Genomic DNA, 27158 nt, shown 5'->3' with positions numbered 1-27158 from the left:
AATGGAGAGAATGTCATCAGCCTGCACTGAAGACTTCTCTCTAACATAAATGGTATGATTTAAGTTTTAAAAGAAAATTCTTTCTATCACACTATTCCAAATGTAATTATATAACTCCTCAATTGTTACTTTATGAAATTATATAAAATGTGTTAAAAGTCTTTGAGTAATTTACTAGGTGTTTAGTGCTTGGTAGACATCGGTGTTTCTCAAGGTTTTTGGTCTCATAAATCCTTCACATTCTCAAAAGTTTTTGAGAACCCCGATGAGCTTTTGTTGATGTGGGTTATATTTGGCAACACTTCCCATAAGTGAAATTAAAACTTAAAAAATGTTTGATATTTATTAATTCATTTAAAATACCAATAATAAACTGACGACTTATTTACATAAACAATGTACTTTTTCATGAAAATGAAATGTATTTTCCAAGCCAAAAAAAGTGAGAAAATGGCATTGTTTTACATTTTTGCAAATCTCTGGCTTAATTTTGCAAATGTCTAGTTTAATGGAAGACATTTCATTTCTCATATCTGCTGTGCATTCAATATGTTCAATATGTTGTTTTAGTTGAAGTGCATGAAGAAAATCTGGCCTCACATGGATTTTACAGTTAAAAAATGGGGAATTTTCATTGATTTTTAGATAATTGTGGAAATTTTTTTGCCATGTGAAATATAAAACTATATCAATATGCTTTATATATGATTTCATTAAAATCCATTTTAATAGCATACATTGGTCATTTGTAAAATATCGGTTCACTGGGTTGTACAAATCTTCCAAATGGTAACATATTTCAACATACAATATCATATTTGTTAACTATGACCCTATCTCATCACTAAAGTCTTTAAATATTGGATAGCTGCCAAGTTCACGGGGCAGATAAATTTTTGAAAATTTTAATTTGTTTGAAAGCCCAAATTTTATCATTGTCAACAAGCACTACAGCGTTTTTCCCTTAAAGTGACAGTTTCACTTTATTTTTGAGAAAAATCTTCCAAATGCCCAAGATTGAAAACCTTGAGATGCCTGTCTGTTGTTCTTTTAAATAAAAATGGTGCTCCATAAAAAAAGTGGCTAGTTCAGCTCTCAGACGGAACAGCTGCACAAGTGCTTTTCCTTGAGGCAATCATCATGTACTTTGGCACAGTAGAAGCGCTTTATCTGAGTTCCCATTTTATCACATGGAATATTAAAGAGACATGCACTCAAGGGGCGAGCTTTAATGATAGGAATATTCTTTTTACTGCTTCATCAAGCACATTCTTAGGTAAGTCTAGCCTTTAAAAATAATAGGTGTGAGTGTGCGGTGGTGAAGAACACACGGACTACTTGTGCAATTTGGTGCCAACAACTCGATTAAGGTTAAGGCACGAGCAGTTTGACCCACCATTGTTTTGCATCACCAGTGTGAATGTCAACCGAGTGAAAACAGGAAACAGCATCTGAGTATTGCTATAAAAATTATTTTGAACTGCAAGCATCTCAGAACAGATTGAAACGGTCTTGGGGACACCCAGGATTCTGGGAACCACATTTTGAGAACTGTTGATTTACAAATTAATAGAAAGCTATATAAACATTATAGCAAAACATAATACTATAAACATTATAATATAGAAGGGAACCCTTTTGGGAGAATTTGTTAAGTTTTGATTCCTAAAGTATACTGGAAATATTAGCTGATCTCTTTCCATGCAAATTACTATCCATCTTTTTCTCTTTTCTTTTTCCGTGTAAGGATACTACAAATATATATATTTAATTGAGGCTCAAAAACATTGTGATAGTTTATTTCTTAAAACAAACAAACAAACATAGACTCATAAATCAGAGGTCTTCCAGCTAAGTCTCATGAGCTCAGAGCAGAGGTCTAGACCCTAATTGAACCGCTTTTCCCTTTTCCTTGAATTCGGCTATCTCCCAGACACAATCTGGAGTAAATGACAACAAAGAGGAAATTAAGAAACCACAGACTGAGTAACAGCAACAAATTAATTTGAAAAATGCCACAAAATCTACTTGGTTAATGTATAATTATAAAGCCTGCACGAGACCATGACACCAAATACCTTAGAGTAATATTTGGTATACTGGGGACCCATATTGCAATTTGGAAGAGTTTGGATAATATTGTATCAAAACGTGTTTTTTTTAAAAATTCCATATACTGAACTGTGTCATAGACAGATGTTATGTCCTACCAAACCCTCTTTTTAATTCTAAATCTGAGGCATCAGGTTTTATATTGCAAAACACTTCTAGATTAAATTTTGTCCAAAACAGGAAAAAACTGGACTGTCCTTTGGTGGTTTTCATGATACATTTTTGACTGATACTGTGAGAGATGATATTCCAACCACCTTGGGTAGGGGGGTTGTTCTTCAACCCCTGATTTTCTGTGGATAATATAAAGCAATCAAATTCAAAAAGGTCTGAATACTTGGCAATAATGATTATTCCTCTCAAGCCTTTCCATGTTCATCAGTTTATCTCTGATCCCCAGATGGCATGATAATTGTCACCCTTATGTCTTGTTTCATGTTGCTATGTAAATATATTTTCTGAGTTGGGCACATTTTCACACTCTTTTTATAAATTCATGACCTGGCCAATTTTATCATTAATTATTTTCTTATTTCTTCTCTGAAATTTTCTTGAGTCAGATTTAAATTCCTTTTCAATTTCCACAATTTTTAGTAAAAACTTTAAAATGAGACATCTAATCCTGCAAATGTTTATAAAATCAGAAGCACAGGCTATCTTCCTTTAGGAAATGACTTCACTATCTAATTGGGCAACGACAGTGACCTCAAGCCACTACGAAATCTGCTGACTCCTTTACCATTCCCAACAATAGCAATTTCTTTCTCTTTTTGTTTTGTTTTGCTTAATCTTATTTTTATCTTATTTTTTTTTTTCACTATCCTAAACCTTGCCCAACAATTTTATGGAAAAGATCAAGGCCATCCTACATAAATGTCCTCAAGTCCCCTCTCCTTATCCTCCCATCAAGAAGTTGTCCATCTCTTCATTCAAGAGTGCCTTTGTTCAGTCTTACTCCCTGACTGGTGCTCTTGATACCTTATTCTCCCTCTTTTTTTCTGGAGTCTCTGCTTTCCCTAGCTACTTCTCCAATGCCTGTAATTGCTAACATCTCCTCTATTATGAAATACTTCATCCTTTAATTCTGCATGCTTCCTAAGCCACTTGACTCTTTTTTCTTTCATTTATCCCTAAATTTACAGGAAAAGAGGTGGGTACAAACTTTTCCTCCTTCCTCTCCTATTTTATTTTTAATTCCTTTGCAACTTGTCTTACATCTCTATCAGTTCACAATAATTGTTTTCTCAAAGAAAAATCATTTCATTATAGATGTATCATCAAATTTAACAGTCTTTTCACAATAGCCACCCATATCAAATTGCAAATAGCATTTTACATTGTTAAACCTTTCTTCATGAAACATTCTTCTCACCTAACTAATATAGAGACTGTACCTTGGTTTCCCCATAATCTTCTTGTACTTCTTGCTTTTTTGCTCACTTAGGCCCCTACCGTAAATTCTCTTTTACTGTTCATGCTCTGTTTAGTAACATTATTTACCCCAATAGTTTTAACTGCCATCTATATATTGAAGACATTCAAACACTACAATTTTTAGGCCAGATTTTTTTCTGAGCTTTGAGAATTTTTACTGCCAATTGGATATTATACCATGGATGTCCTTAAAAACTCGAATTCAGTAAGGTTCATAATGGTATCGCTTGTCCCTGCATCTCTACTTCCACCCCCAAAACTATTCATTTACCTTATTATTTTAGTTTATGTTATGGCCATTCTCACAGTCACCTATGCTGAGATCTCAGAATTGTCTTCAATTACTCCATCTCACTAATTCTTCTCATCCAATCAGTTATCAAACTTCATCGTTTTAATTCCATCCATTCAACATCCATTAAATATTCTTCTTTCCTATTCTTATTCTGGGTTCTACCTTCAACATCTTTCTTGATTATTGCAATTCTACGCTAACTACTCAAGTGAACCTATACCTATTCTTCTTCAATTTATCCTTTACACTATCACTTTATAAAACCTAAGTAATACTAAAAAATATTCAGTGGCTCCTTAAGAACCCAGAAAATAGAGTTTAAAATTTTTGCATGGTCCTTTATAGTTTGGAGCCAACCTATTTTACTAAACTCTGTATCCACCATATTTCTCTATTTTTCACATGCATACTAAGGTGCAGTTGTAGTCTGTATCACTGTATTATCCCTGGTGTTCTTCCATTGGTTTCTCATGCTGTTTTTAAAAACTCTTCTCTCCAATCAATGACAAGAAAAGTTCTAAACTTTCAAGCCCCGCTTATAAGCCATACATACCCTTAGAGCCAGGAAAAAAGAATGACTTCATTATAGTGTTTATTTAATTCTGCAGTATGTGAGAATTAATTATTTTCATCTTGCTCTACCCCCTATATTATATTTTCCTTGAGATTCAGGTCTTTGATTTTTTAATCTCTCACAGTGTTTGGCAAAGAATTTGGTTATGTTATTCTTACATCTACAAAATGTGTGTTTTAGATTTGTTCTGATCATCTAACTCAAGATTCTTATTGGTTAAGCAATTTTGTCAAGGTTATACAATTGTCAGTGATGAAACTAGGCTAAGAAAGCATATTTTCTTATTCAGTTCATTTTCTTTCCTAGTAAAAGAGATTTCCTCAATTTGAGGAGATGAACTGTACTTATTTACACTACTGCATATCTTCAATTGTAACAAAGGAGTTTTTAAAAATAACAAGAGCAACAGAAAGCACTCTAGAATTCCTAGTACTCCATCCTGTTATTGAGGGCTCCCTCTTTTGAAGTTTTCATCAAATACATCATATTCATCAAATATGACTAAGATAGCAAATTAATGCACAGAATAATTTGTTCTGTCCTCTTGTTAGGGCTTTTTACATCACTTATTTAATATTTCAAAGCATTTATAAATCATTTATCAGCTAATCTTTGCTACACCCCTACTGGGACAGTCAATTAGCTGAAGGAATACTGCTGGTAGGCAAGTGACAAGTAATTTTACTTGCATATTACAAATGAAGAAACTAAAGTAGAGAGAGGTTAATCAACTTGACCAATGTCTCACTCAGTCAGTGGCAATACTGACGTCAGAATGGGGATCTGGGTTCATTCACATCAAAATCATAAAAGCATTAAGAAACTGGATTGGTAGTGTATTTGTGACATAATAATAAGTTCTTTGTTTTATCTAGTCCTTTTCTGACTTTGTATGAGTTTAAGGATGAAAGATACCTTTAAAATCTATACTTTTCATTAAATTAAACCTTATTTTATATGTCAGATATTTAGCTCTTGAATTAATGTCAGAATACTGACACATTTCTTCTCAGAATAACTCAAATATTAATTTTTCTTTCTTTATAGTCACAATGAAGACTCAGTAGCTTATTTTTAAACAATGACCACAGTAATAACAAAACAGTGTTTACCAGTGCTTTAACAATAAGAAAGACATCAAATGTGTGCCAGATACAACACTAAACAGTTTACGTGAATTACATAAGCTAAATTTCTCAACAACCTTAATAAATAGGCATTCTTATTGTCTCAATTTTAAAGTTAAAATAAGAATTTAGAGACCTTAAATTATGAAATTAGTAGATGACTTAACCACTTACCCTTTCCCAACATTTGTTTTGGGACATACTATAGGTATTTCATTTTCTGCCAGTGGTTTTCCATCAATATTTCTTTTTTGCCTAAGTAAGCAGTTCACAGACTGTTTTTAAACATGACTCTTCAGGGTGATATTTTGTTGCCATCTCATAAAACCTGGCTTTTTAATATTATCATCTGATACATAAAAAATCAATTGGCACTACCGTCTCCTTCTTGATTTCTCTATTTGTTCTATAAACACTTCCTAATCCAACTCCCTCATGTCTGGTCTAATGGACCAGAGGATGGTCCTCATATTCAAATCTCTCCCTGGTAGGGATGCTGAGGCTTTTGACAGTAATGCACTCTTGCTAGATTTCTGTGAAATTGAAAAGAACCTACAAAATATTTGACAACCGAAATTTCCAAAACTCTGCACAATTGAGATAAATTGGAAATCGAAAAAAAAAAAACTGCACAATTGAGATAAAACACGTTTTATATCATTATCGCTCCTCAACTGCAATCCCACTCAGGTCTCAGATAGTTAGTTGTCTGTAAATCATATTAAATATGTGATTTGGATATATTTTAATTTATTAAGTTGTATTGTGAAATGTCTAAAAGTAAATTGCCCAAGACTGAGGAAGATTTAAAAATGGCCCTGCTTACAATGAACTAATTAATAGTGGACTCTTATTTTGTACAAAAGTCATATGTTTAATTGCACATTAAAAAAATCTTCTAACAGTATATATTTCTTGAAGTCCTGTCAGCAAATAACTATTTTGACAAAATGAAAAAACATAAGTCCTCTGTCTTACACATGTATGACTATCAAATTTTTCAAATCTAATTCTAAAGAAAATGCTGCATGATTTTTAATTGTTTGCCACATGATTAACACTGTCGTGATGTAAGAATTAGCCAATTCACTTACATTACAAAATTACAAATATACAAAACAGTTTTTGCGCAAGTTATAACTTAAGGCTGAACTCTCATATTAACTGAAGAGATTGGTTGAAAAATATGAAAAAAATATGATTACAGTTTCAAATCTTTATGTATTATTAATTAAGGTAGAGGAATAAAGTCTCATGAAAGAAGAGTAAGCCAAACATGCTACAAATAAAATGAAGGGCTTGCTACAATTGATTTTTCTGAACATTTGAAGCACAGTTTGAATGCTAAGTTGTTGTCAAAACCAATACAAATATTTTCATTTTATCAATTCAGGTGGCAGAGGTTTTGCAAAACGCTACCTCCTAGGGTCTGTCAGTATTTATAAGAAGTAAATTTTAAACACTTGCGGTTCCTAGATATAACTTCATAATTAACTCAGGTAAGATTATATGCCACATAGGATGTTATGTGCAGCCTATTGTCCTTTTCTCAAACAGAAAGGTAATGTAAATTTGCAATCCTTAGATTGTGGAGCCTGAGAACTCTTGAAATTAAATACAAAGTAATCATTGCAGACAGGAGAAAAACTAGACTGGCTTTAGGGACTCTGTTCAGTCTTAGCCCTTTGCTAACAATTTTTTTACAATTTAAAAAGGGAGAGGGACTAACTGGTTGCTTAGCTACTAACTTTATTACCACAATTACAAAATACTATTCCCATAGGTAGCAGAGTGCATAGCAGAATTAGGCAGACTGTATTTCCTTCCTTATAAAGAAGTAGTTTTGTTAATTTCTTTTTAAAAAGTCATTAAGTATAAAATGGAATTACCAAACCATTTTAGAGTTAGATGGAATTACAAGGAAGATAACAGACCACATCAGCTTTAACATTAGAGTTTATTAAAGTTGATGCTTAAATATCTGCATTAATGGAATACTATAGAAGTTGAATCGTCTAAAACCGTTAAGTCCACATGTCTTCTATTTGGTATTGGAATGCGCTTTGGTCTGACCTTTGGACATGGGTTTGTTATTGCAGAAATTCTTGTGAAAACATGACTTAAAAGGAACTACAAGCCTGCCCAACATTCTTAAGTCCGTTAGTAGCCTTAAGTCTAGCCTACACTTTGACCCCAACTGCTAAAAGAGGTTAGCACTTCACTTACATGCAAAGCACCAGTCTAAGAAAACCACCTCCTTATGTTGACAGGTTTCATCTGAACTAAGTGAGGGAACAACTTAAAGAATAAATAAGATGTAGGGAAACACAAAGCTTGCTCTCAAAAAGGTCTTAAAAACAGCAAAACTTGCTATGACTAATCAAGTACACAGCACAGAATAAATTCAATAAGAGAAAGGATACAAAAACTTCTGTGAATTTGGACATTGTAAATCCACCCAGGGCCCACTGGATGGAATGGGGGAGAGTATGGGCCATCATGTGGACCATTGACCATGAGGTGCAGAGATGCCCAGAGATGTACTTACCAAATGCAATGGATGTGTCATGATGATGGGAGTGAATGTGGCTGGGGGGGGGAGTGGTGGGGTGGGGGTGATGGGGTTGAATGGGACCTCATATATATTTTTTTAATGTAATATTTTTACAAGATCAATTAAAAAAAAAGATACTATGAAAAAAAAATAAAGGTATTTTAGGCACAAAGGTTAAAAAAAAACTCTGTGACTGCATTCCCTTTTTTGGAAAAATATTTCATAAATTTCCATATTTTTATTGTATGTTTTCAAAGAGTATTAAATAATCAGTACTCCCATTTGACACATGGATAAAAAGAATATGATCTTACTTATAATTATCACCTATCCCATTCCTGCAGAAAATAGTGTACATACACAGTATGAAAGAGCCACGTTAAATTGTGAGAACTAAAATAGATGCCATTTTATTTTTAAATTTTTTTCTCTCTCCTCCCCCGCCCCCCCATTGTCTGCTGTGTCCATTCACTGTGTGTTCTTCTGTGACCACTTCTATCCACTGGGCCAAGTCTGCTTCCTACTAGATGTCATTTTAAATTTAGAACTCAGAAGAAAAAACTGTAAGTCAAAGAACAAAAGTGTTTCCCCTTGTGAAAGTACTCTGAGTGGCTAACCTCTTGAAAATTTGTGTGTAAAATATTTTACTCATTGTATTTAACTTTTCTACATATACTTTTTGATGTGAAATACATTAATGTAGCTGCTATCAGCGATGTTAAAAATCTGATATAAAAAAATGAAGTTTTGACACAGAAGATACATGCAATAATAGAGAGATGTCATTTTAATGCCAGCACTAGGCTAAAATCCTTCTTTAGTTCACTCTCCTATAGTATACCACCAGGCATTCAACTTCTTTTCAATCTTTCATAAAATTAGACCTTTTACTCATTTAAAGAGACATATTTACAATAATTAGTGCAAATTATTCCATTCTCATACATTACTTATTTACCTTTGTGGATATAAACTGGCGATTCAAAATTTTGTAAAAACATAGGATTATGAAAATACTGGTAATATCAGTTTGGAATTTAAAAGCTTACATTTTCTTTTTTTTTTTTTTAAAGATTTATTTATTTATTTCTCTCCCCTCCCCACCCTACCCCCCACCCTAGTTGTCTGTTCTCTGTGTCTATTTGCTGCATCTTCTTTGTCCGCTTCTGTTGTCAGAGGCACGGGAATCTGTTTCTTTTTGTTGTGTCACCATCTTGTGTCAGCTCTCCGTGTGTGCGGCACCATTCCTGAGCAGGCTGCACTTTCTTTCGCGCTGGGCGGCTCTCCTTACAGGGCACATTCCTTGTGGCAGGGCACTCCTTGCACACATCAGCACTGCACATGGGCCAGCTGCACACGAGTCAAGGAGGCCTGGGGTTTGAACCGCGGACCTCCCATGTGGTAGACGGACGCCCTAACCACTGGGCCAAGTCCGCCGCCAAAGCTTACATTTTCTAAACTCTGGAAATTTTAAATTTCGGCAGTAAACATAATTGTTATAGAACTTCACTTGAAATGTCACAACATTTCAATAAAAATTATTTCACACAAATGTAGAAAATACTATGTATCATTTTATAACAATCTTTACCTCTAACTCCTAATCTAAAACGTATCTGAAAAACAAATTAAAATATCCCTTTTCCAAAATATTATTTCAGCCATTGTTGTTCTGCAGCAATAATTCAGGTCCCAACCTGAGAACTAAGAATGTGATAAGAAAATGCCAGGGGCTCTACCCATCTTGAACTGAAGATACTTAAGCTTCTTTTCCAAATCCAAGAAAGTACCCTGAAATCAACAGTGGTACCACATGTTAAAATCTGAAATCTTAAGTCTCAAATCTCTGCTCTAATTATTTTATAAAAGTACTGTTGCACATTTACTATTGTTAAAATATTTGAAACTTGTAGAATTCTCTGCATACAGGGTTTAAACCTATTCAGTACAAAACTTTCTCACTTCCAGCAAAAAATGTTCCTAATGAAACAAGAGGAGGCATATCCACAAAGGTCTGAAGCTGAAGAATAAATTACTTCTTTTGTTCATAGACTATTACAAAACAAGATAAAAAGCTCACCATTTGAAGGAAAAAGGCCTTCACCAATATGCTTTAGGGACATGAGCACATTTCTTTTTAGACTGTGGGAATTTGATGTTAAGGGGAAAAAAAAATCAACGCAAACCTAAATCACAAGTTCAATCTTACTTTTAAAAATGAAGCTAAAAGAAACAAGCATATACCAAGCTTAACTGGTTCCTTAATATTTCAACATAGTTGTTACATTGTGCCATTTCACCACAGAAATAGTCATTAAATTCTAGGGCAGAGAAGAGGGGTGATATCAGCTAAAAAAGCAAGCATACGTTTATGCTTCTGGCGTACTTGGCCCAGTGGATAGGGCATCCGTCTACCACATTGGAGGTCTGCGGTTCAAACCCCGGGCCTCCTTGACCCGTGTGCAGCTGGCCCATGCGCAGCTGATGCGCGCAAGGAGTGCCCTGCCCCGCAGGGGTGTCCCCTGTGTAGGGGAGCCACACACGCAAGAAGTGCACCCCGTAAGGAGAGCTGCCCAGAGCGAAAGAAAGTGCAGCCTGCCCAGGAATGGCGCCGCACACACGGAGAGCTGACAAAAGAAGACGCAACAAAAAGGAGACACAGATTCCCGGTGCCGCTGACAACAGAAGCTGACAAAGAGCACGCAGCGAATGGACACAGAGAACAGACAACGGGGGCGGGGGCGGGAAGGGGAGAGAAATTAAACAGAAAAAAAAGGAGATTAAAAAAAAATGTTTATGCTTCTGAATCTTCCTTCCTCCTTCTCCCATATAACTCTCTTCTGCCTAGCTACTACTAAGGACAACATTTTGCCCTTTACTACGGGCTTGGTTTGGTCTACTGGAATCAACTATCAGCCACTTTTGTTCTACTAAGTCTTTTTTTTTTTTAACATATCAATGTTTTGCTACATATTAATAAAGCATAAATCCATCCAAAATGTACAATCAATGGTAGTTGCTATAATCACATAGTTGTGCTTTCATCACTTCAGCCATTTTTAGAGCATTTTCATTATTCCAATAATAATAATAATAAACAATAAACAAACCAAAAATACCTCGTCACCTCAATCTCTCTATGCTTCCCCTGTTATACATAGCTGCTATTGTTTCTGTCTCTCTAGGTTATATGTACTTATATTTTGTAAAAATAGTCATATATTCAATATCAGAATATTCATATTTTACATGAGATTTCACTGTTATTCAGTCCCATGTTTGTTTTTAGCTTTCCTTCCAGCAATATACATAACCTTAGACTTACCTTTTCAATGACTATCATACCCATATAACAGCTCTTCTAGTTACAAACACTATTATGTGCTTTACCATGTCTATTCATTTCTAAGCAACTTTTTTACCAATTCTGCACAGATCAACTCTCATGTTTCCATTCTCTACCCTCCTTCTATTTTCTGGTGGTCTATATTCTAATTATTAACTCTATGAGTTTACACAATATATTTAGTTCATAATAGCACAATCATATAATATTTGTCCTTTTGTATTTAGCTTACTTATTTCAACATAATATCCTCGGGTTCATCTATGTTGTCATTTGCGTCATGACTTCATTTCCTCTTACTGCTGCATAATATTCCATCAAGTGTATATATCATAATTTGTTTATCCACTCATCAGTTGATGGAAACCTGGGTTGCTTCCAACTTTTGTCAATTGTAAATAATGCCACTATAAACATCAGTGTGCAGAGGTCTCCTGGTGTCACTGCTCCCAGTTCTTCTAGGTATATACCTAGTAATGGTAGTGCTGGGTCCCATGGCAAGTCTATATTCAACTTCCTTAGGAGCTGCCAAACAGTCCTCCACAGTGGCTGTACCATTCTACATTTCCACTAACAGTGAATATGCATTCCTATCTCTCCACATCCTCTCCAACACTTAACAGTTTTCTGACTTTTTAATAGTGGCCAGTCTAATAAGTGTGAAATGATATCTCATTGTAGTTTTGATTTGCACTTTCCTAATCACTCATGATGTTGAATATTTTTTATGTGTTTCTTTGCCATCTGTAGTCCTTTTGATGATTATATTTTCAAGTCTTTTTTTTTTTTTTAAAGATTTATTTATTTATTTAATTTCCCCCCCTCCCCTGGTTGTCTGTTCTTGGTGTCTATTTGTTGCGTCTTGTTTCTTTGTCTGCTTTTGTTTCTTTGTCCGCTTCTGTTGTCGTCAGTGGCACAGGAAGTGTGGGCGGCGCCATTCCTGGGCAGGCTGCACTTTCTTTTCACGCTGGGCGGCTTTCCTCACGGGCGCACTCCTTGCGCGTGGGGCTCCCCCACGTGGGGGACACCCTTGCGTGGCACAGCACTCCTTGTGCGCATCAGCACTGCGCATGGCCAGCTCCACACAGGTCGAGGAGGCCCGGGGTTTGAACCGCGGACCTCCCATATGGTAGACGGACGCCCCAACCACTGGGCCAAAGTCCGTTTCCCATATTTTCAAGTCTTTTGACCATTTTTTAATCAGGTAGTTAGTCTTTTTATTGCTGAGTTGCATGATCTGTTTATACATAATGGATTTTAAACCCTTATTGGATATATGACTGCCAAAATTTTTCTCTCATTAAGTTGTCTGCTTTTTCACCCTTTGACAAAGTCCTGTGAGGTGCAAAAGGGTTGGGTTCTGAGGAGGTCCCATTTATCTATTTTTTCTTCTGTTGCTCATGCTTTGGGTATAAGGTTTAAGAAACGACCACCTACTACAAGATATTGAAGATGTTTTCCTACATTTTCTTCTAGGAGTTTTATGGTTGTTGCTTTTATATTTAGGACCTTGATCCATTTTGCATTGCTTTTGTATAAGGTGTGACATAGGGGTCCTATGTCTTTCTTTTGAATATAGCTATTCAATTCTCCTAGCACCATTTGTTAAATAGACTGTTCGGGCCCAGCTGGGAGGGCTTAACAGCCTTGTCAAAAATCACGTGACTGTATATGAGAGGGTTTATTTCTGAGTTCTCGATTTGGTTCCATTTGTCAGTCTGTCTGTCTTTAAGCCAGTACCATGCTGTTTATTTTTTTTACCACTGTAGCTAAGTAACATGCTTTAAAATAAGAAAGTGAAAGTCCTCCAACTTGGCTCTTTTTAAAGACATTTTGGCTACTGGGAACCCCTTACCCTTCCAAGCAAATTTAAGAATTGGTTTTTCCATTTCTGCAAAATAGGCTGTTGGGATTTTTATTGGGATTGCACTGAATCTGTAAATCAGTTTTGGTAGAACTGACATCTTAATGATATTTAGTCTTCCAATCCATGAACACGGACTGTCCTTCCATTCATTTAAGACTTCTTCAGTTTCTTTTAGCAACACTTTTTAGTTTTCTTAATAGAGGTCCTTTATGTCCTTGGTTAAGTTTATTATTAAATATTTGGTTCTTTTAGTTGCAATTGTAAATGGAAATTTTTTTCTGATTTTCTTCTCAGACTGCACATCAGTAGTGTATAGAAATGCTATTGATTTTTGTGAATTAATCTTATATCTTACCACTTTGCTGAACAGGTCTATTAGTTCTAGTAGCTTTTTAGATAGTGGATTTTTCAGATAGAGGATCATATCATCAGTGAATAGTGTGAGTTTCACTTCTTCCTTTCCCATTTGGGTGCCTTTTATTTCTTTATCTAGCCTAATTGCTCTAGCTAGAACTTCTAGCACAATATTAAATAACAGTGGTGACAGTGAGCATCTTTGTCTTGTTCCTGATCTCAGAGGTTCAGTCTCACCATTAGTACAAAGCTAGCTATAGGCTTCTATGCACTTTACCATATTGAGAAAGCTTCCTTCTATTCTTATCTTTTGGAGTGTTTTTTATAAAGAATGGGTGTTTTATTTTGTCAAATGCTTTTCTGCATCAATCAAAAAGATCATGTGATTTTCATTTTCAATTTATCAATTAGGTTTCTTACACTGACTGATTTCTTGTGTTTAACTGCCCTTGTCTTGCATACCTGGACTAAAACCCACTTGATCATGGTGTATAATTTTTTTTTAATGTGCTTTTGGATTCTGTTTGCAAGTATTTTGTTGAGGACTTTTCCATTTATATTCTTTCAAAATATTGGCCTGTAAATTTCTTTTTTCATAGAATCTTTATCAAGTTTTGGTTTTAGGGTGATGTTGGCTTCATAGAATGAGTTTGGTAGCATTCTTTCCTGTGCAACTTTTTGGAATGGCTTCAGCAAGATTGGTATTAGATCATCTTGAATGATTCATACAATTCACCTGTGAAGCCATCTGGTCCCGGAACTTTCATCTTTCAGAGGTTTTTGTAGACTGTTTCAATCTCTTCATTTGCTGAGGTCTTCTATTTCTTCTAGGGTCAGTGTAGGTAGTTCATGTGTTTCCAGGAATTTGTCCATCTAGTCTATATTGTCTAGTTTTTGGCATACAGTTGTTCACAGTATTCTTTTATGATCTCTCTTATTTCTGTGGGGTCAGTGATATTGTCTCCCTTCTCATTTATGATTTTATTTTCATCTTCTCAAAGAGCCAATTTTTATTTTGTTGATTCTCTCTATTGATTATTTGTTCTTGATTTCATTTATTTCTGCTCTGATATTTACTATATCTTTCCATTGGGTTGGTTTTAGATTAGTTTGCTGTTCTTTTGCTAGTTCCATTTTATGTCCATTATTGATTTCCAGCTTCAATCCATTATGATCAGAGAAACTGTTTTGTATAATTTCTATCTTTTAAAATTTATTTAGTCTTCTCTTGTAACCCAACTTATGATCTAACCTGGAGAAGGATCCATGAGTGCTTAAAAAGAATGCATATCCTGCTGTTTGGGGGTGCAATGTTCTATAGATATGTTAGGTTTAGTTCATATTATTCAAATTCTCTGTTTCTTTATTTATCCTCTGTCCAGATGTTCTAGTCAATACTGAGAGTGGTATATTGAAGTCTCCAACTATTATTTTAGAGACATCTATTTCTCCCTTCAGTTTTGCCAGTGTGTACCTCATGTATCTTGGGACACTCAGGTTAGGTGCACATATATTTATTATAGATACCTATTCTTGGTGAATTGTCCCTTTTATAAATATATAATGATCTTCCTCATACCTTGTAACAGTTTTGCATTTAAAATCTATTTTAGAGGAGTGGATGTGGCTCAAGTTGTTGAGCACATGTACCCCACATGGGAGGTCCGAGGTTCAGTCCCAGTGCCTCCTTAAAACAAACAAACAAAAAAGCCAACCAACCAACCAACAAATAAACCAACCCAGGGAAGCTGATGTGGCTTATTGGTTGAGCGCTAGCTTCCCACATATGAGGTCTGGGGTTCAATCTCCAGCCCCAGTACCACACACACTCACACACATACACACATACACTAAAATAAAAATCTATTTTGTCCACTATTAGTATCACTACTCTAGTTCTTTTTTTATTACTGTTTGCATGGAATATCTTTTTCCAACCTTTCACTTTTAACCTAGCTGTGCCTGGTTAAGTCAGTCTCTTGTAGACAGTATATAGATGACTCATATTTTTTTTTACCCATTTATCAATTATGTCTTTTGGTTGGCGAGTTCAAGCCATTAACATTCAATGGTATTACTGTAAAGGCATTACTTACTTCATCCATTTTATACTTATCTTACTATTGTTTTTTCTTTTACCCTTTAATTTACCCTTCTTAAAAATATTCATATCTACACTCTTCTCCAAGTCTCTCACTTTTGTTTTTTCCTTTCAGGCTGCAGCACTCCCTTTAGTATCTCTTGTAATTCCAGTCTTTTGATAACATAGTCTATCAGTTTCTATTTGTCTGTGAAGACTTTGAACTCACCCTCATTTTTGAAGGACAGTTTTGCCAGATAGACTCTTGGCTGGCAGTTTGTCTCTTTCAGTAGCTTAAATACATCATATCACTTTCTTCTTGCCATCATAGTTTCAGATGAAAGGTCGGCAATTAACCTTATCAAGGTTCCTTTGTATGTGACGTGTTGTTTTTTTCTTGCTGCTTTCAGAAACCTCTTCATCTCTGAGAGGTAGGTGAGTAGGTATCTTGGGGTAGGATTTATTCTGTCTGGGGTGCATTGTCCTTCTTGGATATTGATATTTATGTCTTTGATAAGGGTTAGGAAGTTTTTGGTTATTATTTCCTCAAATAGTCTTTCTGCCTCTTTTCCATTCTGATAATGCATATGTTTGTGTGTTTTGCATAGTCATTCAATTCCCTGAGACCATGTTCCATTTTTCCCATTCTCTTCTCTTTTTTTCCTCCCATCTTTTCCATTTCATATGTTCTGTCTTTGAAATCACTAATTCTATCTTCAAGCAATTTGAATCTGCTCTTATTTGCCTCTAATATATGTTTAATCCCATCCATCAAGTCTTTTATTACCATAAACTCTGTTACTTTTTTTTCAGGTTTCAAATTGTTCTTTATGCTCGCTCAGTGTCTTCTTAATATCCCTTTTATCTTTAGTCATATTTTTTCAATTCTTTGAATTGATTTAGGAGAGTTGTGTGATTATCATTGATTAGTTGTCTTAAATCCTGTATCTCTTCAGGATGTTTGGTTTGTTCCTTTGACTAGACCATCTCTTCCTGTTTACTAAAATGGCTTGTAATTTTTTCTGATGTCTAGGCATCGAAATATCTTGGTGAATTATTTCTGATGGCCAATCTCTCTCTTGCCTATTTTTCCCCACAGCCCTTCTTTGATATTTGGTTCAATTTATTCTAAGTCTTTAAGTTTTCACAGCTTAAGTTATCAAAATTGGGCCAGGAATTTACTAATTGGGGGTCAGATTTATTTCATGAGTTCAGGTTAAGAGAGACCTAAAAGCAGTTTTTCTCTGTGCAATTTCCAGACTGGTCAGCAGATGGCTTTTATCAGTTCACCTTTCCATGGGGGTATTTCTTTCCATTCCCACTTTCTTATGTTTTGGTCTAGCCAAGATCAAAGTGGGTTGTGCTGCTCTGAATTCACCCAACTCCCCCTCCCTTTCCCTTCATAATAGCTGAAATGGAGGAAGACATCTGTTCCCCTCTCAGTTGGCTGCATGAGCCAGGGGTTTTATCCAGGTTTAATATCTTGGAGGTGTTGGATGGGAGCCCTTCCCAGATCCAGTGGGTGTTAGAAAACACATTTGTCCTTTTGGGTTCTTTATCTCGCTGTCCTTCACTCTCCTGTGAGTTGTGGAACACTATCCTCATCTGTTGACTCCCAAAGTAGATCCCTTGGACAGCTTTTTGCCTTCTCCAAAGGCATGTAAACCTGTTATAGATGGGACCTTTTGATTATATTCAGTTAAGTGACCTTCCTTTTGATGAGATCACTTCAGTAGGGCATGACCCAGGATGGGTCTTAGTCCTCTTATTGGAATTCTTTATAAATGGAGGAATAAAAAGCTACAGACACAGCAAAAAGCTGCTGAGATGGAGAGAAAACCCAAGAAACTGAAAGAGATGTCCTGTGGCCAGAGGCTGGAATCAACGGAGCACAAAGCCATCGAAAGAGGTCCCTGAGAGGCTTAAGATATTGCCCACAGAGAGCAAGAAGCTGAAAGCAATGCAGCCTGGAGGAGATGGTGGGGGATGGCAGAGCCACCATTGTGCATTGCCTTGTGGCAAGAGTTCAGGATTGTCAACAGCCATCCAGGGAGACGGCTTTGCCGGATGCCTTGATTTGGACATTTTTCTCAGCCTCAGAATTGTAAGCTTTTAAGTTAGCAAATTCCATTGTAAAAGGCAAGTCATTTCTGGTATATTGTATTGGCAGCCTTTAGCAAACTGAAATAATTTTCTTTAATCTAATTCTTTTCTGTTTCTCTGAAACCCTATGATCTAGTTTACCATGCAAAGCTATCTTTCTTGCTAGTCTAGCAGAACCACAAATCTTCTACTCCTCATTGTTTGATTCAAATATATAGCAGACTGTTGACAGGTTACACTCACTTTTCTCTCCTCATGTCCAAAGCACAAATCCAAAAAGCCACCTATTTTCCTGATTTTAACATACATAACTATACTGGGTAAAGGGAATGTGAGACTTGTAACTTGTGTCTGTGAATAAAATAACTTGAAACAGTTACAAGTGACCAATAAATGTGGTTCTGACATATGAAAGGTGGTATGTTGGTCTGGGCAACCAAAATCTGGTGCATTCCTTCATAAACATCTGGATTGCCATCTGATTTCAGCTCTTTTGAATGAAGGCATTGAACAATAACTGATGAAGAATAGATTTTTGTATCTCCTCCAGATTCTCCAAATGGATTTGTACCACTGCCTCCTTGGCCAGAAGCTTTCATCAGGCCACACTCATCTTCATGTGTATGGGTAACAAGGGCATCGAAAGAGAGGGCAGCCAAATTTATGGACACAGATTCTAAGGATCCTGAACATCTGGTTCATGTTGCTGGTGGCTGAAATTGTCCTGTTGACCATAGGCTCTCATTGGAATAATGGAGAAGGAGTGACAGCTTCCAGAGCTGGTTGATTTACTCATGCAGGAATTCCCTCAGGATTTTCACTTAAAAATATATTTGCTTAGATATGTCATTTATTGTAAAGATCCACTCTTCATGATATTTTTTTACTCTTTGCTTGCAAAATTTAAGACTTTATTCTATCAAAAGAGGTGATCTGAACACTAATGAAAGAAGTTGTTGATGTGGGAAAGGTGGGGGTATGGGGTGTGTGGCATATGGGAATCCCCTATATTTTTTTAATGTAGCATTTTGTGTGATCTACGTGTCATTTAAAGACTAATAAAAATATATTAAAAGAAAAAAGAGGTGATCCGAAACCAGTTTATAGCCATCATTTAACAGTTGTCTATGTCCATAGCCAGGCCTCCCACTATGTCTCCTGCATGAAGTTAAACTATCTGTCCCAGGTAGACAACACCAAGCCTGTTTCCTAGTGTTAAGGCATCTGGCCTTTCAAGTTAAGTTTGGCGGGTTCTGGGTCAGGCACATGGCCAGCATGGCAGGGGAGGGTTACTGATGCACGGCATCAGGGGTGGGATGATATGCAGGATAGGGCGCACGTGGGGCATGCCTCTATGGAATATGAAAGTGTTCATCTTGTCATAGTGTGTTATCTCAGTGGGTGGAGACCCTAAACAAGAAAATATTAAATCCCCAACCTGGGGAGACCTGCTATGTTCTCAAATAGAGGGGCAAGAATATCTTGAGAACATCGGCAGTGCCTAACAAAAGAAAACACACCGATATATCAAGCTCTCAATATTATTGCAAGTAATTATGAACCTTATTCTTCAAATAACTGAAACTTAGTGGTTACCACAGGTTTGAGGGGAAGAGTAGAGAAGAACAGAATAGATGGAACATAGGGTATTTTCAGGACATTGGAATTGTTCTGCATGATCTTGCAATGATGGATACAGGCCATTTTAAATTTTGCCAAAACCTGTAAGAGTGAATGGACAAAATGTAAACCATAATGTAAACCACTGACCATAATTAGGCGATGGGTTGATATTTGTACTTTAATTGTAACAAATGTACCATACACATGTAAAATGTTATTAATAGGGGAGAGTGAGGGTGGGAAGGGTTTGGATATATGAGAACCTCCTATATTTTCTATGTGACATTTCTGTAACCTAAACCTTCTCTGAAGATAAAGTAGGGGAGCAGATGTGGCTCAAGCAGTTGAGTGCCTGCTTCCCACATGGACGGCCCGGTTTTGGTGCCTTCTAAAAAACAAACAAACAAAACAAAATGAAACAAAACAAAAACAAGCCAAACTAATGAAAAAAACCAACTAAGGGAAGCCAATGTGGCTCAGTGGTTGAGTACTGGCTTCCCACATATAAGGTTTCAGGTTCAATCCCTGGCCCCAGTAACTAAAAAATAGTAATAAAAAAAATAAAAATAAGGCAAAAAAAAAAAAAAAAAAGGACACTGGGAGAACACATGGAAGAAATTGTTAATGTACATAATAGATAACAGATTTTTCAGTGATGCAAGATAAAATAAAAACTTTTTTATTATTTTATTTTTATTTTTCATTTGATATTTTAAATTATTCTTATGTTGTTTTCTTATTTTTATTTATTTATTTATTTTACTTTGTTTTTTGGGAAATTTTAGATCACTGAAAGGTCACAACTGTGGCAGGGGAAAATGACTGGTGCAGGGTGTTGATGATGGTGGGATGTGTGGGGAGGGGTGCGCCTGGGGAACGCCTCTATGGCTTATGAATATGTTCAAGTGGTCATGGAGCATTGTCTAGGTGGGTGGAGTCCCACATAACAACTGAAAGAATATTGAATTCCCATCCTGGGAAGTCCTGCTAAATTCTCTAATAGAGCAGCAAGAATCCCCCAAGTATACGGGTAGTGCCTAGTGAAGGAGGACAGACCATTATACCAGGTCCTCGATATTGATGGTTGTACTTACGAACGTTTTTTAGTGAAATTAAAACTTAGCTTAATATTATATATTGCTTAAGAGTTACCTCCTGAAAGCCTCTATGTTGCTCAAATGTGGCCTCTCTCTAAGCCAAACTCAGCATATAAATGCACTGCCTTCCCCTGCTGCCTGGGACATGACTCCTGGGGTTGAGCCTTTCTGGCACCAAGGGATTATTACCAAGCACCAACTAGCAATGCATCTGGAAAAAGACATTGACCAAAGGGGGAAATATTAAATACAAATGGGTTTTTATGGCTGAGAGACTTCAAAGGGAGTTGGGAGGTTAATCCAGAGGTTACACTTTCCATTTATCAGCAGGATCTCATTGCCACAGTAAACAGTGCCTCAAGGGGGTGCTCCTGAAGGCTACAGAGACATCTAGACTCTGTAGGCAAGGCAATCTCAGGAATTCAGCACCCTGTTAATGGGCCTTACTTTGGAATATATGCTCCCCAATGTAATAGAGTGAAGACTCATTTATAATTTCCCTATATATGGTCCTTCTGCTCCTTTTATTTGAACCTATAATTAATACTATACTTGTTAAATATATGACCCAGAGACGTAAATCTTTGGTCTGCTCATATGCCTGTTGAGCTCTGAATCTCAACAAAGTTGTAACACCTACTGAACAGTACATTGGATTTGCTCAGGACAACTAACAAAATGATGATGATGGACAATGCCCATTCTAGGAAGCAGAGAGTGTCTGCAACTGCAGGTAATACAGTTCCATCCATTTGCCCCATGGGATCTAAGCACCCTCTCAGTCAGAGACAGAGTTGGCATCACGATCCCAAAATCCTCAAGATTGAGGAATGAACAAACATAAGGGTGGAATGCAACTATGAACTAAAGTAGATTTATTATTATTCTAGCAATGGAAGAACTTGTATCACTGATATAAAGGCAGTTGCCACCAGAGGTTCTGAGGGGAGGGAGAGAGAAGAATAGGTGCAACATGGGGGGCATTTATGGGACACTGGAATTGTCCTGCAGGACATTGCAATGATGGATACAGGCCATTACACATTTTGACAAAACATAAAATTCTGTGGGCAAAGTGTAAACTATAATGTAAACTATAGTCCCTGGCTAGTACAATACATCAATATGTGTTTATCAATTGTAACAAATGTACCACCCTAATGAAAGATGTTGTTAATGTGGGAAAGTGTGGGAGGGGGAGGGTGTGGTGTATATGTGAATCCCCTATATTTTTAATACAATAATTTTGTAATCTAAAGCTTCTTTAAAAATAAAAATATATATATTAATTTTAAAAAAGAGGTGATCTGAAAACAGTACCTCCTGTCTTCACAGTCTATAGCCATCATTGAACAGTTGTCTATGTCCATGGCCAGGCCTCCCTCCATGTCTCCTACATGAAGTAAAACTATCTGTCCCAGGTAGACAACACCAAGCCTGTTTCCTAGCATTAAGGAAGTTAAGTTAATTGAGTTAAGTTTCAATTAAGCAGAAATTTGGTGGGGACTGGATCAGACACAAATAATGGGTCAACAGCCACTCATAAATCTTCTATTTTCTGCTACATGGTCCCTACATCACTGTCCATTTCCCTGCGGTCATTTTGTACACTCGTTCCAATATTAAACATTCTTCCAGTTCATTGAGAATTTTTGAACCCATATAAAAGAAACTTATCTGAGCTTATCCAAGTAACAGTTCTAATAATGCTATTTTCTTCTTTTACTGAAGAGGATTTAATGCACAAAAAATAATGCATCATGGTCTGATGTTTTTTTCTGTAAGTACATACATCTTCTGTTACTTCATACTTCGCCTTGTTATTTTCTCTCTGTTTCGACAATTGGCTATACTGTTAATGGCAGCATCATGATCATGACCATTATCAGCAATTTGAAAGAATTCCTTTAATGTCAATATTTCTTTCAGATCTCTTTCAACTGGAAAATGGAGAACATCAGGGCATCAGCAAAATGAGTTGAGAGTACCCCAGGACAAGAGCTGACCTCATTTCTAACTTTTGAAAACTGTGCAAAGTAGAGCTTACAACTACATCATCACTACTCAGTGGAAAACACTGTTTTTCATATTCTTTTAGAAGTTTTAGAGTCAGGTGTGTTGCTGCATTCTGGGCATCATAAATCTGATGTATGGTTTGACTCAATTGGTTCATATAATTGGAAATAGCTGCAGCATCTTCTTAAAAATATAACCAGTAAAGACCTTGTCTGTAGGTTGTCCTCCAGCGTCTCCTCTATGGGCAGTGACTTGATCTCTGGCATGGTGGAGAGAGGGTGGCAGCAGGTGCCTTTAGCCTGTCTGCTGAGCCTTCAGCAGTGGACATTCATAGGCAGCCTGAGGCAGAGAGGCTGGCTAGGAGCAAAAGAGAGCTGAACATTGGAGAGAGCATCTGGTATAGGAGAACCAGTATTTAGTATCTGATTAAATGGGAAGGATGAGGGAAAGGATTTGAAGATGAGAATTCTGGAATTGTTTCCAGATTTCTAACTTGGATAAATAAGAAGTTAGCTTTATTTGGTGAATGCAAAAGGAACAGCAACATTAAAATTCTACGAATGGCACATTAACATATCACTTACTATATTTAAATTTAATTCTGCAATCTTTTCTTTCTGAATGAGTGAAAATGCACTGATTAAACACACACATTCATACACATGTTAATATCTGCATTTCTATCACCAAGTATTTTCTGCATGATGTCTAAATATCTATTCTAATTGAAATAGTGCTTAAACACTTCAATATGCCTCTTTTCAGCCAAAAGAAAAACAGTTGCTATGACTATGCTTCAACATGTTTCAAATATATGTATAATCACTGCCAATTTATCTGTGTTGCAGATGCTAGTTTCCTATACAATATTTGGTATCTTCCTTATCTAATGAAAATGCTATTGCTTGGTAATATAATTAATGTTTTTCATCATTATTATATGGCTTATTTTTGGAATCATTGATTAATCTTTTTATTGATGGAATGTTCTCTAACACAATATTTAATATTATTCTTTTCTGACAGCAGTAGATGTTATTTTAAAGATAGTCCATACATTCGGTTTAAGTGGGACCTTCAGATCATTTCCAAGACTTTCTTAGGTTAGTAGGGTATGTTTCAGAGAGGAGAAATGCTGAAAAGAGTGGCACTGTGAATTAAACAAAACAAATTTAAATATAATTAGCAAAGTATTAATTCAGCCATTAAGAAATATATCAATATATAAAATACATAATGGATTTATATCTCAGTAGACAGTTTCAAAATGAGATAATACAGTGAATAAAATACCTTACATATGAATTAAAAAATGTGATAAAATTATGACATTAATAAAATAAATTTTTATAAGCTAAGACTATAAATAATAACTGTATTTATGTTGGCCAAGAGAAAAGACAAGCTAATATCTGAAAAAGCTTATGATTTATCAAAATCTTTTTTTGTCAATATTTATCACTTCTGTAATTTACTATTAATAGTGGGAAATTGTCACTATTCCATTAAAAGAGCCATTCAAGAAACCATTTAAAATGCTAAATATTGCTTCTGAACATTAAAAATAACCTACCTGATGAAGATATTACAATAAATTGAGAGTTTAAAAGAGCTCAAAAATAGACATTTCATTGACTGCAGTATAAATTATTCAAGGTATTCTTTTTTTAAAATTTATTTTATTTATTTCTCCCCCCTCCTCCCATTGTCTGCTCCTGTGTCCATTCGCTGTGTGTTCTTCTGTGTCTGCTTGCATTCTTGGTGGTACCACGAATCTGTGTCTCTTTTTGTTGTGTCATCTTGCTGCATCAGCTCTCTGTGTGTGTGGCACTGCTCCTAGGCGGGTTGCACTTTTTTCTTGAGGGGCGGCTCTCCTTGCCCGTGGGGCTCCTGTACACAAAGAATCCCTATGCGGCACGGCACTCCTTGCGTGCGGCAGCACTGCACTTGGGCCAGGAGGCCCTGTGTTCGACCTTGGACCTCCTGTATGGTAGGTGGATGCTCTATCAGTTGAGCCACATCTTCTTCCCAGAGTGTTCTTATTTCTCTAATTTGCTGGTCAAATTTCAGAAAATTTGCCTTGTATTTATTGTGGAGGCAAAATTAAGCAGTGAATGAATTCAAATTTCTTGGATTCATTACCTGGTTGAAAAAAATTGGATTTCTATTGTATTTACATAATTAGAAGAGTTATATTTCAGCATTATGAATGTATAATGTCTTTACTAATCTCTGTAATGTTTTTGGTTAATCTAACTGATTTGAGCAATAATTAGAAGACCTCATGCTTCTACTGCCTTCTAGGCTTTCATTTTGGACATAACAATTAATTTATACCACTTATTAATACTTTTAAAGCTCAGTCAAAGACCACAAAAGTACTAAGAACAAACACTAGGCAAAGAACTTAGAATAAATCCAGTCTTAGAGTTGAAAGTAGAGCCATGCTTGGTTATATTCCCATTTATAGAGTTTCATCTAAAGAGGCTTTCAACTTGGCTTTATGTATAAATTATCTGGGGTGACTTTTACACTTATGCTTGGCTCCACAATCAAATCAGATTCTTGACTACATGGTAATACTAAATTTCAGATATGAGGATTAATTTCATTTGTGGTATTAACAACAAAAGGCTAAATGGGAAGTGGACGTGGCTCAACTGACTGTCTACCATATAGAGGATCCAGGGTTCTATACCCAGGGCCTCCTGACCCATGTGGTGAGCTGGCTCATGTGCAGTGCTGCCACATGCAAGAAGTGCCATGCCACACAGGGGCGCCCTGTGCAGCCCATCCAGGAGTGGAGCTGCACACATGGAGAACTGACGCAGCAAGAAGACACAACAAAAAAGAGATGCAGTTTCCCATTGCTGCCTGATAATGCAAGCAGACGCAGAAGAACACACAGCAAATGGACACAGAGAGCAGAGAATTGGGGGGAAGGGAAGAGAAATAGATAAAAAATAATCTTAAAAAAAAAAAAAAGGTGAAAGGCAGCAGGCTTCTGGTGTCACCAAGATACTAGAGTGAGATGTTCCAGGATTCCATCCCCACACAGAAGTTTGAAATAATAAACAAAAATAGGAATAACCATCTTTCTCAGAGCTCCAGTGCACTGCAGTGCAGAATCAAGCATTGCAGTACAGAATCAATGAAAAAGCAACTTAAACACAGTAGGAAAAACACATGGCTACCATTGTACCAGCCCTTTCCCAGCTCAGTGCAGAGCTGGCCATGTTCCCAGTGTGGGACCCTGCTAGTCCTGGTTACAGAGAGAAGAGTAACCTTCATGCATATACTAGTTTCATGCATATACCGATACCTGTATCAGTTCATCTGGTGGTAGCTGGCAGGACTAACCAGGACACTTGTCACAGCCTTGTGATTCAAGAACTTGGCCAGCATGCAGAAGCAGCCTGCAGACTGCTAATATTTGATTAGAAAACAATCAAATTGCAGCTGTCTGGGGCAAAGGATTACTAGCTTTCAGACATACAATATACCGTCTAGGAAGTAGAGGAAATACTATTGCTTAGGGCAAAGGGGGGCATTTGGATCTATGTAAATGGGGGAATTCTTAAAGTTATGTAAACCCATACCCAGGACAAGACATATGCTCAGACAAGACCAGGAGGACCATATGCATTTGTCATGGATTATTTTCTATGATGGTGAATCTCTGAAGGAGAGCACTCACACAGGCCAATTTGCAAAGACTGGGAAAGATATTTCTCCCTTCCTCCCTTCCTGCCTTCCCTCTGCCTCCTGGTACTCAAGGACATCGCAGTCATAACACTAGCTGGATACAAGTTTAAGGAACAGGCACCTCAATGACTAAATTCTAGAGTTAACACATTAAAATATTAAAATGCTTAAAAGTTCCCTAATTTAATGAAAGAAATGAACATACACATCTAAGAAGTTCAAGAGCTACAAATGGGATACACTCAAAGAGACCAACACTGAGACACATAATCGAACTATAAAATGCCAGTCAGAAAGAATCCAGAAAGCTGCAAGAGAGAAGAAACATGTCATGCACAAGGGAGCCTCAATAAAATTAAAGGCTGAGTGCTCTTCAGAAACCAAGAAGAAGGTAAGAAGGCAGTGGATGACATATTTAAAAGTTCAGAGAAAAAAAAAGGCCAACTAAGAGTCTATGTCTGGCAAAACTTCTTTTAAAAATGAGAGGGAAATTAAGAAATTCCCAAATAAACAAAAGTTGAGGGAGTTCATCACCAATATATGTGCCCTATGAGAAATGCTAAAGAGAGTTCTCAGTTTGAAAGGAAAGGACACTAGATAGTACACTGTAGGCATATGAAGAAATAGAGATTGCTGATAAAGGTAATTACATGACTAAATATACATGCTCATACTACTATATTTTTGGTTTGTAACTCCATTTTTTGCTTCATACAGGAACCATACTGCAAATACATTAAAAGTAATGGGAAATCTATGAGTTTTGTAAAACGCATGCAATTTGCGACAAGAAAAACATAAAGTTAAGAGGATGGAAAGGGATAGGAATATAGTTTTGTGTGCTACTGATTTTAAGTTGGTATCAAATCAA

General features: G+C 36.3%; 2 protein-coding genes across 2 annotated transcripts in view; both read right to left on the bottom strand.

Annotated features, from left to right (window-relative positions):
- Positions 1-27158, bottom strand: part of PKIA (cAMP-dependent protein kinase inhibitor alpha) — a 102603-nt gene that overhangs the window by 13818 nt on the left and 61627 nt on the right. The gene's annotated exons all lie outside the window — the stretch shown is intronic.
- Positions 1335-22848, bottom strand: LOC101421979 (DCC-interacting protein 13-alpha). Its single transcript, XM_071207787.1, is given in 17 exon segments — positions 1335-1551; positions 10834-11040; positions 12315-12352; positions 17935-18146; positions 18149-18271; positions 18274-18590; positions 18592-18671; positions 18674-18730; positions 18732-18784; positions 21879-21962; positions 21965-22195; positions 22198-22315; positions 22317-22420; positions 22423-22506; positions 22509-22598; positions 22601-22766; positions 22768-22848. Coding segments are annotated over 17 exon segments (2262 nt in total).

The sequence above is a fragment of the Dasypus novemcinctus genome, chromosome 14 (genome assembly GCF_030445035.2).
Source record: "Dasypus novemcinctus isolate mDasNov1 chromosome 14, mDasNov1.1.hap2, whole genome shotgun sequence".
NCBI classification, from domain to species: Eukaryota; Metazoa; Chordata; class Mammalia; order Cingulata; family Dasypodidae; genus Dasypus; species Dasypus novemcinctus.
This window is presented reverse-complemented; position numbering and strand designations above follow the sequence as displayed.